General features: G+C 34.8%; 1 protein-coding gene across 2 annotated transcripts in view; it reads right to left on the reverse strand.

The window, feature by feature from the left end:
* Nucleotides 1–17,332, reverse strand: part of IFT140 (intraflagellar transport 140) — a 179,590-nt gene that overhangs the window by 139,097 nt on the left and 23,161 nt on the right. For both annotated transcript variants that reach the window (XM_069108847.1, XM_069108852.1), the window contains 5 exons: nucleotides 7,523–7,644; nucleotides 7,195–7,355; nucleotides 4,508–4,683; nucleotides 2,883–2,974; nucleotides 2,169–2,275 (listed from right to left, as the gene is read on the reverse strand). In XM_069108847.1, coding sequence (XP_068964948.1) covers nucleotides 2,169–2,275; nucleotides 2,883–2,974; nucleotides 4,508–4,683; nucleotides 7,195–7,355; nucleotides 7,523–7,644 — 658 coding nt within the window. The remainder of the gene's footprint in view (nucleotides 1–2,168; nucleotides 2,276–2,882; nucleotides 2,975–4,507; nucleotides 4,684–7,194; nucleotides 7,356–7,522; nucleotides 7,645–17,332) is intronic.

Below are 17,332 nucleotides of genomic sequence, written 5' to 3' on the forward strand. Positions count from 1 at the left end.
GAGATATTTGCTATAAAATTTTGTTCAGTTTTCTAGTTTCCTTCTAATTTTGGTTGCATTAATTTTGTTTGTACAAAACTCTTTTTAATTTAATATAACCAAAATTGTACATTTTACATTTTATAGTGCTCTTTGTCTCTTGTTTGGTCTTGTTTTTGTCTCTTATTCTTCCCTTACCCATAAATCTGGCAGGTAAACTATTCCTAATTTGCTTGTGGTATCACCTTTTATGTCTAAATCATGTACCCACTTTGACCATACTTCAGTATACAGTGTGAGATGTTGGTCTATATCTAATTTCTGCCATACTGTTCCCAGTTTTCCCAACAGTTTTTGTCAAATAGTGAGTTTTTGTCCTTAAAGTTTGGTTCTTTGGGTTTATCAAACACTAAATTGCCATGGTCATTTACTACAATGTATTATGTATCTAATAATCCACTGATCCACTACTCTATTTCTTAGCCAATACCGTACTGTTTTGATGATTACCACTTTATAAAACAGTTTGATGGGGTGGCTAGGTGGCACAGTGAATAGAGCACCAGACCTAGAGTCAGGAAGACCTCAAACACTTAACACTTTCTAGCCACGTGACCTTGGGCAAGTCACTTAACCCCAATTGCCCTGCCCTCCCCCCTCCAAAAAGCAAAAAAACAAACAAAAAAAACCAACAAAAAACAAAAACCCCAGAAAAAAAAACCAAACCAATTTGAGATCTGGTTTGGCTAGGCCATCTTCCTTCACTTTTTTTCATTGATTCCCTTGATACTCTTGATCTTTTGTTTTTCCAGATGAATTCTGTTATGATATTTTCTAGCTCTATAAAATAGTTTTTGGTAGTTTGATTGATATGGCATTGAATAAGCAAATTAGTTTTATATAATATTTTGAAAGCCTCTGCATATGAACCGCTAAAGTGGCTCAGTTTTAGTGGCACAGCACCTATGTGCCAATCCCACTTTTTACTCTTTGAAGTTAGATATAGACAAATATTTCTATTAAGTTCTTTTAGTCCTTGAGCTTCTGAGGACATCCTCTACTTTTGGGCAACTAGGATACAAATAAAAATTTGAGAAACTTAAAACATGTCTGCATTATTGCACATAATACAGAGCATTTCAAAAGTCTTAGTGAAGTTTAAGCTTTAACAAACTTATTATTTTGAATGTTGCATGTTAATACCAAATATTTATATGCTACACTATATCTAGTGAAGATTATGATTCAACTAAAAATCTATAAAGAACTTGCAACTGGTCAGCAATTTGGTAGATTTTTCCTCTACTAGCAATACTATTCTCAAAAGAATGGTTAATTTAACTGTCCTCATAAACAGCTCTTAAGAATAGCAACTTCTTAAGAATAGCAACAAAGTATTTAAAAAAAGAGACCAATCATTAGCCTTTAGAACAATAGCATAAATACAATTACAATTTACCAATGTCAAGTTCAACAAGTATCATTTTGTTGACCTAAGAGCTAACAATGAAGATTGTGGCCATCATAAATTAAAAAGACAAATCATTTGAGGAAAAAAGTGACAGTATAATTTAATATTATCAAAATTAAAAAACAAACCCGGTGTACCAGCCAGAAAGCTTTATGAACCAATATTGGTGATATCTTTCTATATGAATCTTTAATAATATCCCCTCTAAGATTAATCAGAAGAGTTAGGGTGTGTTACAGTTCATAGAATCATCAGAAGACTGTTATTTAAGGGAGAAAAGTAACTCAAAGGGCTTTTAACAAACAAAGGTAGCTCTATCAACTATTTGTGATACCCTGGGCAAGTCATTTATTCTCTCTGGGTCTCAGTTTTCTAATCTGTAAAATGAGAGGGTTAGTCTAAATTACCTCTATGTTTACATATAAATCTATGATTTACCACCTCTCTTTCCTTCTAAAGAAGGTAGCAATGGCAGTGGAATCACATGTTATGGTACAAATTAAATTTTTGTTAACCAGAATTTTTTTTGACAAATCCTATTCTCTGACATGCTGGATCCCAAGGCTTTTACTGTGCTTTCCTGAGTCTGGGTGGACTTTAGTTACATGATCAGCTTTAACTATGTTAGATACCCCTTGAAAATCCCCAGGTTTTCACCAGGATTATAATAGGTAAGGAAAAGTCAGTTAGTCTTTCTAGGAAAAGCAAAAATTTTCACCTTTAGACTTGCAGTAAGAGACACAGTTTATGTTTACCCCCATCTCAAAACCAAACTTCTCCTCTGGACTTAACACATAATTCTCTCCTCGTTCCAAGTCCCATAATCTAAAAGTATCAAAAAGAAACAATTATTTGAATTAAGCTAGTTTGTTATGACCAAATCTACAACTCTAGACTACTCAACCTTGCCACCAGCTGTCTGGTGAAGGGCTTCACTTGAAGCCTACTCTGATTGTGAGTCCCTGGTCATGATAGGCATTTCTTTAAGGGCTCTAATCATGCTGCTCTCTTCACTGCCAGCCAAACACATAGTCCAGACTGATGACCATACTCCCCACCAGCCCTCCTCTTCCCTGTTCCCCTTTACATTTTGTCTTCCCATATTAAAATGCAGGCTCCTTGAAAGTCAGACCCCTCTTGCTTTCATGTATTTATAGTCTCAGCACTTAGCACAGCATGGGGCATATAGTGAAAAGCTAATAAATGCTTTATCTAAGTATCTGAAGGAATTCTCCTTCAATTTCATTGAATTAGTTTTATATCAATGAACTTATAGGGAAAATCTTCAAATTAAGAGAAAAATTTGGCATTTTAGAAGCTTTCTTCATTAAAAAATGTTTGCTTTTATTACTATCTTATACCATAAAAGAAGTAAACAAGAATAAAAAGAATATTTACTGAAAGAATATTCACCAAAAGATGAAGGTCTTACCTGAGGACTGTTTCCCCAATTGCTGTAATGAGAAGACTACCTTCAATCAAAATGATGTCTGCAGAGCGACCTGTTTTTCCACTCAATTTGACCTGTATATAGAATCATCAATGAGCAGGAAACATATTACTCATAAATAAGAGTAGTAGCTAATTTACATTAAGACTAAAATGATTTTTTCCAAACTGAATATGTATATATTTTGTGTGTGTGTGAATCAGAAAACTGATTATACAGTAGCTGATTTTGTTAAGTGCACAATGGGATTAAGGAAATACCTTTCAAGCTAGAAAAGTTCAACTCCAAACAAATTTAACAAGTCAAAAGTGATAAACTTACTTGAACTCAGATGCAAACAGGAAACCCTACTAGATTACAAAACATTCAAATACATAGAGCATGTTCTACATCAGGCCTTCTTAAACTTTTTTTGTGTCATGGGCCCCTTTGGCCCATGGTGAAACTTATGGATTCCTCCTCAGAACAATGTTTTGAATAATGAATAAAATACATAGCAAAGGAAATAAATTATAATGAAATATATTTGTGGAAATATTTTTTAAAACCAAGTTCACAGGCCCCAGGTTAAGAACCCCAGCTCTAGACATGTAAGTGTTCTCCAAAAATAACAAAAGTACATGCATTGTAGTACAAATAGGAAATGAATAAAGCACATATAACTACAGTTTCAATAACAGCAAAATCTACTCATCAGAGGAAATGCATGGGCTAAATTGTCAATGGGATGGGGAGAATGGCAAACTGGATGAGTAAAGTCATCATCTGACACTATAAAAACAATAATATTTTTCAGGGATTCCCAAATGATTAGCACATCTCCTAAATAAGATCATGCCTGCCACATTCTAGATGCTTACAAGTGTTTATCTATATCCTCCAATTCTAGCAAACTGCCTGAGGTTCAACCTAGACTTTAAGTAAGAACCAGGTAAACCAATGAGAATTAAAATGCATCACAGGGTTCAGCATAAAGTTCTCTTTTCTATTTTTTTTCTTTGATTTGCCATGAGAAATTTAAAAAATTTCCTTTTCTTTTTGTCTCTGGTTCCCTATGTTACAAGTAATACTTTGAAGCAAGGAGTCAGCAAACTATAGCCTGAAGGCCAAATCTGTCTGTTTTTATGCAAACTGAGCTACGAGTGGTTTTTATATTTTTAAATACAATAATCTTTATTTAAAAATGTAAAAACTAAGGTCACTTATGTGGCACAGCAGATAAAACACAGGCCCCAGAGTCAGAAGGATCTGAGTTCAAATCCAGCCTCAGACAGCTAGATTATTAGTTCTGTGATCCTATTTAACCCCAATTGCTTCTTCTACCGTTCCCCACCCCCACCCCGAATAAAAAAACTCTTCCTAATTTGCTGGCTGTATAAAAACAGACAGCAGACTGGATTTGGCCCTTAAAGTATGTTGACCCCAAACAAGTAACCCATGCTCCAAATAATAACTACATTAAAATAATAGTGTAATATACTTATTGACTAAGATGATAACTGTAGCATTTATACTAAACAAAAAAGGAGAAAACTGATGAATCTAAGTATTATGTTGCACTCTTCAGAGCCTCTTCTTTCCCGTGTCCTTCAGTCTCCTTGTCTTACCTTCAAGATCTCTTCAGCTTCCCCCTCAGGAGTGACCGTATAAAGTGACAATAGAAGATTCTCTGTCACCACCACCAATACTTCTCTCTTTTCTATATAAAACATCATTTGGATCGGACTGTCCACAGCCACTACACGGGTAGTCTTTCCTTTTTCATCCACATAGTGCACTATTCCTAAAGACAAAACACCATCATTGATGGGGATATCTAGATGGACAGATAAGGATTATAGATCATAGATACTAGAGATACTACTACTCTATTAAACCATAGATGCTTTAATTGTTTTTCTTATCTAGATCTGTGTCCTTCAGTGTAAGGGAACTACTGATTAGAAGTTTCAGAGAAACCTGGAAAGACTTATATGAATTGATGCTGAGTGACGGGAGCAGAACCAGGAGAACATTGTACACAGTAACAGCCACAGTATACAAGGACTGATTTTGATAGACTTAGTTAGCCCTTCTCAGCAATGCAAGGACCTAAAACAATTCCAAAGAACACTTGACAGAAAATAACAGTCACATCCAGAGAAGAACTATGGAGTCAGAATGCAGAACGAAGCAGACTATTTTCTTTTTGTTTTGTTTTCCTTTCTCATGGTTTTCCCCATTCATTATAATTCTTCTATGCAACATGACTAATGTGAAAATGTATTTAATAGGAATATATGTGTAGAGCCCATATCAGATTGCAAGCTATTCTGGGGAAGGAAGGGGGAGAAAATTTAAAACTTATGGAAGTGATTGTTGAAAACTAAAAATAAATAATTTATTTTTTTTGTAAATTATAGAACAATTTTATTTGGAAACTTTGTTCCTATTATGAAAGTCATGAAATAGCCAGCTGTAAATATCAAAAGGGGGTGGAGGGTATTAATTAGTCACTTAGTTACCTGTCAACTCTAGCTAATTCCAAAGATAATGTTATTAAGTGAATATGAAGATTTTATAGGACAATTAAGGTGGCACAGTGGATAGAGTGCAGAGCCTACAGTCAGGAAGATTTGTGTTCTAATCCACCCTCAGACACAATAATTTAATTTTTTACAAAAGGAAAATCTTTATATGTCACATTTTTAAAAAATTGAATGACAGTTTCCTGTTGGGTTAGTGATAGGGTTCTATGGTAATGAGGCCAACAGAGAAAAGCCTAGCATACATACCAACAGAGGCCATACAGGCCAATTGTATGAAAAGCCTAGCCTGCGTACCAATGTGTGCGGGATACTAGAATACACAGAGGCAGTATGATAGAATGGATAGAGAGCTGGTCTCTGAGTCATGGACATGCAGGATCAAGCCGTGCCTCTGACACTGTGTAAATCTGGGCAAGTTGTTTAACCTTTAAATGCCCCCAGAGGACTCTCCTAAGGGCAGAAATTTTAGAACAGTTGCCAATCTGGAAAGGTAGGAGAAATTTCATCACAGGGAGTTTTCTATATTGACAAAATCACAGGACCTGGACAAAAAACATAAATCAAAAACTAGAATATTCATCTTTCAAGCTGCTTTGTGTAAAAAGTCAGGCTATTCCCTGGAAGGTCAAATAATGAAGCTGAAGTTTAACTGCTTTGGCCACATAATGAGAAGACAAGACTCACTGGAATAGATCCTGATGTCGCAAAAGATTGAAGGCAAAAGGAGAAGAGGACAGCAGAGGATTAAATGGACAGATAGCATTACAGAAGCAACAAACATGAGCCTGGACAGACTTCAGGAGATAGTGGAGGATAGAAGACCAAGTCCATGAAGTCATAAAGAGCCAGACATGACCAAATGACTGAATAACAACAAATGCAAAGCCTTTTCTGAGGCCTTTCAAAAGATCCTATATTATATCTCTAAACACCATCAAGCTTATCTGAGCCCCAAACTTTCCCAGGTATAGTGGACAAATATTGGACAGGCAGTCAAGAGGACCTAAATTCAAATTTTTTCCTGATTCTTATGACTTACTTGATGCCATAGCCAAGTTATTTAACTAATCAACCAATCACTTACCCTCTCTGAATCTCAGTCTCTTCATCTGTTAAATGGATACCTATTTCCTAGAACTGTTGTGAAATTCCAATGAAATTAGTATTGTTATCATTATTACCACTATTATTATGGGCCTAGTCCAAATTCTACCTCCTCCACAAAGTCTCTGTTGACTTTCCAGTTTTCAAAGATCATTCTCAACCCTGAAATTCTATACCACTTATCTGACACCTAGCCATGTATTACTTTGTGTATTTATTTGCCTTTTAATGTGTCTTTCTGCCAGTATTGCTGTAGGGTAAGAATCATGGAAAATGATGGTCTTCAAAAATAAAATTCAACCATCACTTCAAGAAGCAGCAGCAATGCTGTATGTAAGCAAACCACAATACATAAAAAGTAAGAAACGATAAAGAAAAACCAGAGTAAAGGATGTCACTGAAGAAATGGCTAACTGAAAAAGATGAACTGTTTACATGATAAGAATGAAGAACATCTCAGATTTATGTGAAAACATTATTTGAATTAATAAGCATAAAAAACTAGTAACAGGTCACTCTGGATTTTCTCAGTTTAATTTCTCCCCTTTGGTTGAGGGATGAACAGTATATTATTATAAGCTGCAACATGATTTCTTAGGCTTAAAAAAAAATCTCCCAACAAAATTCCAAGAAATAGATTGCATAGTGCTGCAGGTTTATACCTAAATTTTGATTCTCGCCATCCACCAGGCTGACAAAGAAGGATAATCCCTCTTGAGATCCCATTTTTAGGAAACCTCCAAAGCCACTTTTTCTCCAGTTAAACATGTCCAGTGCTTTTTCATCACCACTCACAGCTGCTTTTGCCAACTGAACCAAGTCCCTGCAAACAATTAAGATACACAGTTTCAAGATTTTTTTAGCTGTCACATTTATGTTATCCTGTGATTTCATTTCTTATTCACCACAATGATACTGCTCTTTTCACTCTGACCCAAAACCAGAAATAATTTGTTAAGAGAAATGATTTGAAACTTTTAATGTACTCACTCGCCAGGTGGGGGAAGTCGAAAGATGCAATGAGTCAAATGCTTTCCATACTCATGTTTCAGTAAAGGTGTTCCTTGCACTCTACCTCTTTGGTCTAACCGCCATAACACCAGAACACCAATCTAAAGAAAATTTAAAAGTTGTCATTAATGAACATATTTTTGAAAATGGAGAAATTCAGTAGTTCAGATAAGACTTCTGCAAGAGGTTTTTAAAAAAATTATTATAGATATTGGTAGGGATAACAATAGCCTAGAAATCAGAAAACCTGTTTTAATCCTAGCCCTACAATAATTTAGTATACCCCTCACCAAGTTATTAACTTGTTCTTCAGTATCATCATTTAACAAAATAGGACAAATGTACTTGCCAACCACTTCCCTCAGAAGGCTATTGAGAATGCCAAGAACTCTACAGAATACATTTTAAGTCCTGACAAACAAAGATGTCAAATATAGCAAAAGCTGTTTTGCCTAACACTTTATTAACCTGAAAGACTGAGAAACTGACAATTTAGAATTTCTCCCCACTATCTTCATCCTAGAAGCTCAATACAAATGCAACTAACTAGAACCAACATGGAAGCTATATGGAACCAAAGAACTGAAATAAGTAGTCAGAACAAAACTCAGAAAAAAAAATGCCTTGTCAGGTGACTTCACTAAACAGAGCCTTTTTTACATTTAGGGAGACCATGGAAGTTATAATTAGTTCTAGATCGTAACTTCAAAGCACTTATCTGTTGCAATGCCTGTACTGGGAGTTGCTAATAACCATTATGATTATGATCACCTAGTGTTTACTAATTCTTACTATATGTAAGGTACTGTGGATGATACAAAAGTATATAAAACAAGATTCCTTGACTACAGCAGATAACAATTAATTGAGGAAGAAAGACATAAATATATACAGACATCTTTACATATATATGTACATACACTATAATGTTTTGCTGGATCCATGATTTTACCAATGTGGATACTCCTTTAAATAGTTTCCTTCCATAAATCTTCCATAGAAAATCTACCCATCAAGCTGGGAAGCTTCCTCCAGGATTTTTAACATTTTGTGGGTACCAGGGCCGTACTCTGGCTTTCTATTTGTTATTGTAGATTGACTGACATCTCCTTTTCTAATCACAAATTTTCTTATCAATAATAGTTATTTTAATTTTTAAAAATTTTGTTTGGTATCTTTTGTGTTTATATCACCTTACTTTATGGACATATCCCTCCCCTACCCAGAAAGCCAACCTTTATAATAAAGATTTTTAAATGAAAGAGAAAAAAAAAACCCAGTTCAACAAAACCAATCAACATATCAACAGTATATCAGTATCTGCCATACTTCACATCTGTAGGCCCTCACCTCTATAAGGAAGGGAGAGAAGTACATTTTCTCAACTATTTGATCATTACAACTACTTTGCATTCAGTTTTGCTTTTTTATTCTTTCATTTACATTGTTGTAGTGGCTGCCATTACTGTTTTCCTGGTTCTGTTGACTTCATTATGCATAAATTCATATATTCCCATACATTTCTCCTTTCTTCATGCTTATTATTTCTTACAATGGGACATTTTTTAACCATGTACCACAATTCATTTTAATGTAATTCTGGGCAAGTCATTTAACCCTGTTTGCCTCAGTTAGTCATAGGCAAAATGAGCTGAAGAAGGAAATGGCAAACCAGTGCAGTATCTTTGCCAAGAAAATCCTAAATGGAGCCACAGAAAATTGGAAACAACTGAAACAACTCAACAAGAAATCACAATTTAATTAGTCATTCATTTCCTAGATAGACTTCTATTTTGTTTTCAGTTCTTTGTCATAGCTACTTTAAAATTTTTTGATGCTTTATGTCTATATCATAATCATTTTCCACAAACCCTCTGTATTACACTTTCCCCTGAAACAAAAAAAAATAATTAAGCAAATATCTGATACAGCTATGTAATTTATACAATATTCTGTTCTAACAGTTCCCTACTTCTCTATCATGAAAGAAAAAGTATGTTTCATTGTCTCTATTCTGAGACCCCCACTGGTTTTTCAATTACTCAATTTAACTTAGTTTTACCAAATCATTTCATTTATATTTTAATATAGTTACTGTGCCTACTTCTTTTTTGGTTCTTATTTTGCTCTGTATCCATTCATAAAAATCTTTCAATGTTTCTCTGAATTCCTGATATTTGTAGCTTTTTTTTGCTTTTTTTTTTTTGAGGGCAATTGGGGCTGACTTGTCCAAGGTCACATGGCTAGTTTTTGTGTTAAGTGTCTGAGGCCTGATTTGAACTCATGTCCTCCTGACTACAGGGCTGGTGCTCTATTCACTGCACCACCTAGCAGCCCTATAGTGCTAGTGCTTTGTTATTACAAAGAACAATGTTGTGAATGTTTTGGTATATATTAGACCTTTGTTTCTGTCTCTGATTTAATTGAGATATATGCCCAATAGTGTATTTACCAGAGTAATGGGTATGGCCAATTTAGTTACTTTTTTTTTTTTGCCTTTTGGAGGGCAATTGCGGTTAAGTAACTTGCCCAAGGTTACACAGCTAGTTTTCTTGTATGGGTGTTGAGTGTCTGAAACCAGAACTGACCTTGGGTCCTCCTGACTCCAGGGCCCAGCGCTTTACTCACTGCGCCACCTAGCCGCCCTTTTTTTTTTTAAGCAATCAGGGTTAAGTAACTTGCTCAAGGTTATACGGCCAGTTATTTCTGGGTGTGGTGCTGAATTTAGTTACTTTTTCAGCATAATTCCACATTAAAATCCATAATAGTTGAACTAATTCATAATTCTACTAACAATGCCTCTCAGACTATCTATCTTCACACAAGCCCTCCAATACTGTTTTCTATCTGTTATCACCTTTGCCACTTCAAATGGTATGAAATGAAACCTCAGAGTTGTTTAATTTGTATTTCTCTTCTGATTAGTGATCTTGTGCATATATTATATGGTCATTTATAGCTTGCCATCTTCTTCTGAAAAAAGGCTGCTCAAAAAGGGAATTGAATATTGTGTAATTATAATGACCATGCTTGACCCTAAGGGTGAGATAAGAAAACTTACCTCTCTCTTCTTTGGAAAGTTGAGGACCATTAAGCCTAAAACTTTGCATTAAAGTATAGGGGGTGTAATAAATAAATAAAAGCTTTGTTCATAATCCTTGACAACTACTAGGTAACGACTCCTGGTATTATATATTTGTGTCAATTCCCCATATATTTTGGATATCAAACATATTTTAGTGATATTGGATATAAATATTTCATTTCCACTCTACTGTTTCCCTTCTAATCCTGTTATTGTTAATTTCATTCTTGCAAAATCTTTAAAAATTTACAGTCAAAATTATCTATTTCATCTTTTGATTTCTTCTATCGATTATTTGATTAAGGATTTGCTAATTAACAACAGTTGTGAAAGATACTTTATCATATTCTCTTTAATTTTTTTAATGGCATAACCTTTTTTATTCAAGTTGGATAAAATTATTGAACTTATTGGGGTAGCTAGGTGGCATAATAGATAGAGTACTGGGTCTGGAGTCAGGAAAACCTGAGTTCAAATCTAGTCTCAGACACTTACTAGCTGTGTGTGACCCTGGGCAAGTCACTTAACCCTGTTTGCCTCAGTTTCCTCATCTGTAAAATGAGCTAGAAAAGGAAATAGCAAACCACCCTAGTATCTTTGCCAAGAAAACACCAAATGGGGTGTCAGAGTCAAACATGACTGAACAACAACATTGAATTTTTTATAGTGTATGGTATAAAATTTTCATCTAAATCTATTTTCTGACAAACTACTTTTTCATTTTTCCAGAAGTTCTTGTCAAATGGAGAGTCAATCTGTCTAACAATTTCTTTTTGGGCTTGCTAAACACTGACTTGTTCCAAATTATTTATTTCATATTTAGTCTGTCATATACTTTTGTCTCTCTTTTATTAACTAGTATCAAAAAGTTCTTAAGACTACATCTTTTAATATAATTTGAGATCTTATTCTTACTTTTTCTTCATTATTTCCTTTGAGATTCTAGGACTTTTATTTTTCTAAACAAGTTTCAGTGTTTCATCTTATTCCTTTATATAATTTGATTGATATGGCACTAAACATGTAAGTTAATTTGGGCAGTATCATCATTTTTATTATACTGGCATAGAGCAATCACGGGCTATGAATGTGTCTCCAATTATTCAAGTGTTCTTAATTCTTCTTCAATGAGAGTCTGTTGTATTTAAATAAATCTTGAGTGTATCTTGGCAAGTTAACTCATAGATGTTTTATGCATTTTGAATGGAACTTCCTTTATTTTTTTCCTGGTATTTGTTAGTACTATAAAGAAATGCTGATGATTTTGTGGATTTATTCTGCATAATCTTATATTATATATTATGATTCACTAAATCATCTCAGTTCTTTTGCTGATTCCTGGAGTTTTCTAAGTACTGTTGTTTATCAGTCATGTTTGACTCTTCGTGGTCCCATTTGGGGTTTTATTGGCTAAGATACTGGAGTGGATTGCTATTTCTTTCTGCTCGTTTTACAGATGGGTAAACAGAGGCAAACAGGGTTAAATGACTTGACCAAGGCCAGACAATTAGTAAGTATCCAAGGCTAGATTTGAACTCAGGTTTTCCTGACTCCAGGCCCAGCACTCTCCTCACTGTGCTACTACCTAGTCATCTCTCTTTTTTTTTTTTTGCCTTTTGGAGGGCAATTGGGGGTTAAGTAACTTGCCCAAGGTTACACGGCTAGTTTTTTTGTGTGGGTGTTAAGTGTCTGAGGCCAGAGTCCTCCTGACTCCGGGGCCGGACCTTTACTCACTGTGCCCCCTAGCTGTCCCTAGTCATCCCTTTCTAACTATAGTAGTATATTATCTGCAAACAAGGATAATTTTGTCTTCTTGACACTGATGATGATATTTCTTATTTTTTCCTCCTTCCTTCTTTTCTAGTTAGTATTTAGGAGTAATGCAACAGAAAGTAATCACAATTCATGTTCCCAGTGACTGTAATATTTCCCCCATTATGAAAACTCTCAGTCCCCTTAAAAATTACATCAATAACTTAAAGGGCATTTTCTTTTATACAGTCAGTTCTGCTGTAATAATTGTTTTGAAAAAGCAAATTTATTCCAACATGAGGGAAAAATTTAAGCCTAATATGAATTTCATATTTCTTATGTGCAATTTTATCCATGAGAAACAGTGAGAATGCAGAAAACTGTACTGCTTCACAATAACTCACAAGCTGCAACCCTTCCAATGTCCACTTACACAAAAAAACTTTGGGTCTTTTTGAAATAGTGCCATATTCAGTGTTTATCTTCTGGTACAGTAGGAGCTGTGTATGGAAGAGGACTGGTCTTCACCCATGTACTCCAACCCCACCTTCTGCCATGGCCTGCCAAGGTCACCTGCATCTGAAGTCATCCACTTCAGCTTTGCCAGTCTAGATTGTGTGGTAATTGGGGCACAGGTCAAGCAGCACATGGAGGCCTCAGATGCCACCACTATTTCCTGCAGTACTTATGTATTTCTTAATCATAACATGAAGAAAACAGCTACCATTTTATTAGATTCATCTTTCTTTTACTGTGTCATTGACAAAGTTTTTAAGTGTTGTTTCCCTGGCCTATTTTCTCATAAGCCTTGTGGCTTTTATTGCATAATGTTGCATAGCACCATGATTTCTGGGAACACATGTCACATTATTGCAAAACTGAGTGTATTTCCAGCCCTGCTCTTTCTCCTGAGTTCTAGTCCCTGCCTATTCGATATTTTAAATTGGATATATCAGAAAAAAACATTAACCTAAGCACATCTAAAATGGAACTCATCATCTTTTCCCAAAACTCATCTCTCATCTAAAATTCCCAGTTTCTGTTAAGGACACCACAATCTTTCCAGTTACCTTGTTTCACAATCTTAAGGTCATCTTCAAATACTCACTCTCAATCAAACTCCTACATATAAAGAGTTGCCAAATCTTATCGTTTCTATTGCTACCTCTGCTGCACCTGTCCTGGGTCTCTATTCTGTATCCACCCTTGGTCATTATGCCTCATATTTCTTTTCTGGACCACTTTAATAGTCTCTTAATTGGTGTCTCTGCTTTTTGCTCTCCTTACCAATCCATCCTTCACAAAGCTGCCAAGCTAACATTCTTAAAACACAAGTATGACCACATCACTTCTCAATTCAGTAAATCCCAATGGCACCTATTACCCTTCATGATCAAATATTGTCTCCATTTAGCATTTAAAACATTTCACAAACTGGTCCCAAACTACCTTTCAAGTCTTATTATTCATTATTCCACTCTATGCCCATCAGCTTTTTAAAAATAAACTCATGAAATACTACACTTCACCCATAAAAGAACCAGACAAAGCACAGTTGGTGTGAAAGGGCTTCCTTACAGTTCCTTTCATTTTTGTTTTTGTATTCTCAATGCTCAACATAGTCCCTGATGCACAGCAGGCACTAAATGCCACTGACTAAATGTCTTAAAAGTCTCATAACACATAGTAAAGTCTCAGTCTGCAAGGGTCCCATTGCTTACACTGCTTTTTGTCCACATTAGTAGCTTTTCTTACCTATCACTCTCTTGTGGTTTATCTCACACCAAGCAACCATTCACATTTGGCAGCTATTATTAATCTTATCCAATGGAAAAGCTTCCTTATTTTATTGAGTCACTTCCATATTCTTAGGCAAGTAGTCAGCATTCCTAGAACTTTTTCAAAAAATAATGGGGAAGATAATTTACTTTACTTAATTTTATTGGCAACGCTTTAGTGTTTCTCCATTGCAAACAATGCTGGCTCTTGATTTAAAAATATACTTTTGATTATAGGAAATAAGAATCCTTCAGCGCCTATTTTTAAATACAAATCTGTTTTATTTTCTCAAAGGTTTTTTCTGTACCTGCTGAACTAATCATGGGTTTTTTGTTATCCTTTTTTACATAATTATGCAAATTATTTTCTTAATACTGAACCATGACGCCTGCATTTCTTATATGAATCCAATGAGTGCATTATTTTCTGGATGCTTTTCTGTAGTTAAAAATTTTTAATTTCTATATCAATGTCATTATCTAGTTTTTAAAATTCAACCCTCTCTTTTTTTGTTTGTTGATAAAACTTTTAAGAGAAATAAGTTTCCCTCTGAAGACTATATTAGCTGTGTCACACAAAGTCTTCTATGTTTACCATTATCAATAAGCATCACCTACCATTTGCCAGGCACTTCGTTAAACTTAGAAATGCAAAGACAAAAACAAAACAGCATTTGCCCTCAAGGAGCTTATATTCTAGCAGAGGACATAACATATACACATATTAGTATACACAAAATACATATAAAATAAACATAAGGTAATTGAACTGGGGTACTCATAACTTTGGTGATCAAGAAAAATCTCACGTAGAAGAAGGTGTTGATGCTGAATTTCGAAGGAGACTAGGGAGTTCAAGAGACTGAAAGTGATGAGGGATTACATTTCAGGTATGGGGAGAGCTGGTACAAAAGTTCAAATGGAATATGGAATACTGTGTTTGAGGAACAGCAAAAAGGTTAGTTTGACTGGACCAGAAACCACATGAAGGAGAAAAACATGAGTCTGGAAAAAGTAGATTGGAGACAGGTTATAAGAGCCTTTAAATGCCAAAAAGAGATGTTTATATTTTATCCTAGAGATAGCAGAAAGTTCCTAGATGTGTCATCTTTTGTATACTGGTTTTTCTGTAACTTGCTGTGTATTTGGTATTTAGAATATAATTGGTCTTCACTGAGGTCTATAACTTCTGCTCATATTTTATTTGTTCATTATTATTCATTGCTTTATCGTACACAAAGGATGTATTTATCATATCTTTCTTTTTACATTTATTTTAGATTCCTTTGTGCCCTAAAACATCATTTTAGTAAAAGCTGCTGAGAAATATGTGTACTCTTTAAAATTCCCACTTAGAAGTGACCAGAGCCCGGTGAACAGAGTGCTGTGCCTGGAGCCAGGAATACCTAAGTTTAAATCTTGTCTTAGATATTTGTTAGCTGTGTGGCCCTGGGCAAGTCATTCAGTCTCCCTTTCCCTCAGATTCCACACCTGTAGAATAATGACAATAATAGCATCTATCTCCCAGGACTGTTTTGAATATTAAATGAAATAACAATCGTAAAGTGCTTAACACAGTGCCTGCTATATAGATTCTATATAATTGTTAGCTATTACTATTATTATTATTAAATATTATTTTTCTAACCACTGACCCAGATCTATATTTTCCTTCTTGCTTTTCTTTCTTTTGTATTATTTTAGCTCAATGAGAAGAATATTAAAGACTCCTATTCTTATATTAGCTAATGTCTTTTTGTAATTCCTCTAGTATTCTTTTTAAAAACTTAGCCTCTATGCCATTTGGTATATATAGATTTAATACTATTTTTCACTGACTGAACATAATACAGTTCCCCTATTTATTTCTCTTTATTCATCAGCCTTTATTAGTGCCTTATCTGAGGTCATAATTATAACATGAAGTATAAAAGATTTTGTTCTAGCCCCTCATTTTCATCTTTTAACTTGATTTCTTCCCAATGTCCCTCCTTCCCATTAATTTGCCCAATACTAAATTCCTTCAATTTATTTTAAAACTTATTTTAGTAGAATAATAACTCCTTAAAGGAGGGGGCTGTCACTTTTGCACTTGTGTCCCCAGTGCCCAGAACAGTGTTTGGCATATAGTAGATATTTAATAAAGGCTTGTTTGATCCTCTCACTTTTCCTTTTCCTCAGCTCATATTAGTGCTGTGCCATTAGACCATGAACTCCTTGATTGCATACCTTTCTTTGTATCTCTAGTACAGGTATAATTTGGAGATACTACAGATTTGGTTCCAGACAACCATATTAAAGTGAATTTCACATTAAAGTAAGTCACACAATGTTTTGCTTTCCCAGTGCATATAAAAGTTGTTTATACTATACAATAATCTACCAAGTGTACAATAGTACCCCTACATCCCTGAAGAAGATCCCTGTCTCTGGGGATCTGACTTGCTGGTGTGAATGAAGTGAGATAAGGACACCCAGAGTTCACACAGTCTACCAAAACAATGTAAGAAACAAGAGATACAAATAAAAATTTATTTTAAAATAATAGCCCTGGTATCATTGCAGTCTCAAATTTAAATAGGATCTATTTAAGAATTGGCCATTCACTTTCCTTTATCAGTATACTACTAAAATTGAGGGAGCTAGATGAAAGATCTGGATACTTTTAAAATATATATGGCTAAAGTTATATCATATGGTTTTATATATGCCTTGATTGACCTCCTAATTTTGTCCTACAGATATGACAGAATCTGATTATAACACATATTTTTAGTTAAAACTTACCAATAAAATATAAATACATGCACAAGAATTCTGAAGAATGAGATTAACCTAGGGATAGATTGAGGAGTTTAGCTGTATAGAGTGGCTTCAGTAAAGATATGGTACACAGGACAGTGAAGAGGCAGCAAGGGTTAGTACAAAGAGTGCTGGGTTCAGAGTCAGACAATCCAGGTTCAGATCCTATCTACCAGCACGACTGGCCAAATCACTTTCCCTCTCTAGCCCTCAGTTTCCTTGTTAAAATGCAGGGAGGGTGGGGTGTAGAATGATCTCTAAGGTACTTTCTAGTTCTACATCTGTGATCCTATGACTTCCATTTGCATACCTCATATCAAAGGTTAGTGGTGAAAGTTCCAGATGGCCAAAGTCCTCATTGGTTAATAATTT

This window comes from Petaurus breviceps, unplaced genomic scaffold (genome assembly GCF_028583685.1).
Source record: "Petaurus breviceps papuanus isolate PSGF00001 unplaced genomic scaffold, PetGlider_PUasm1.0 138, whole genome shotgun sequence".
Lineage (NCBI taxonomy): Eukaryota > Metazoa > Chordata > Mammalia > Diprotodontia > Petauridae > Petaurus > Petaurus breviceps.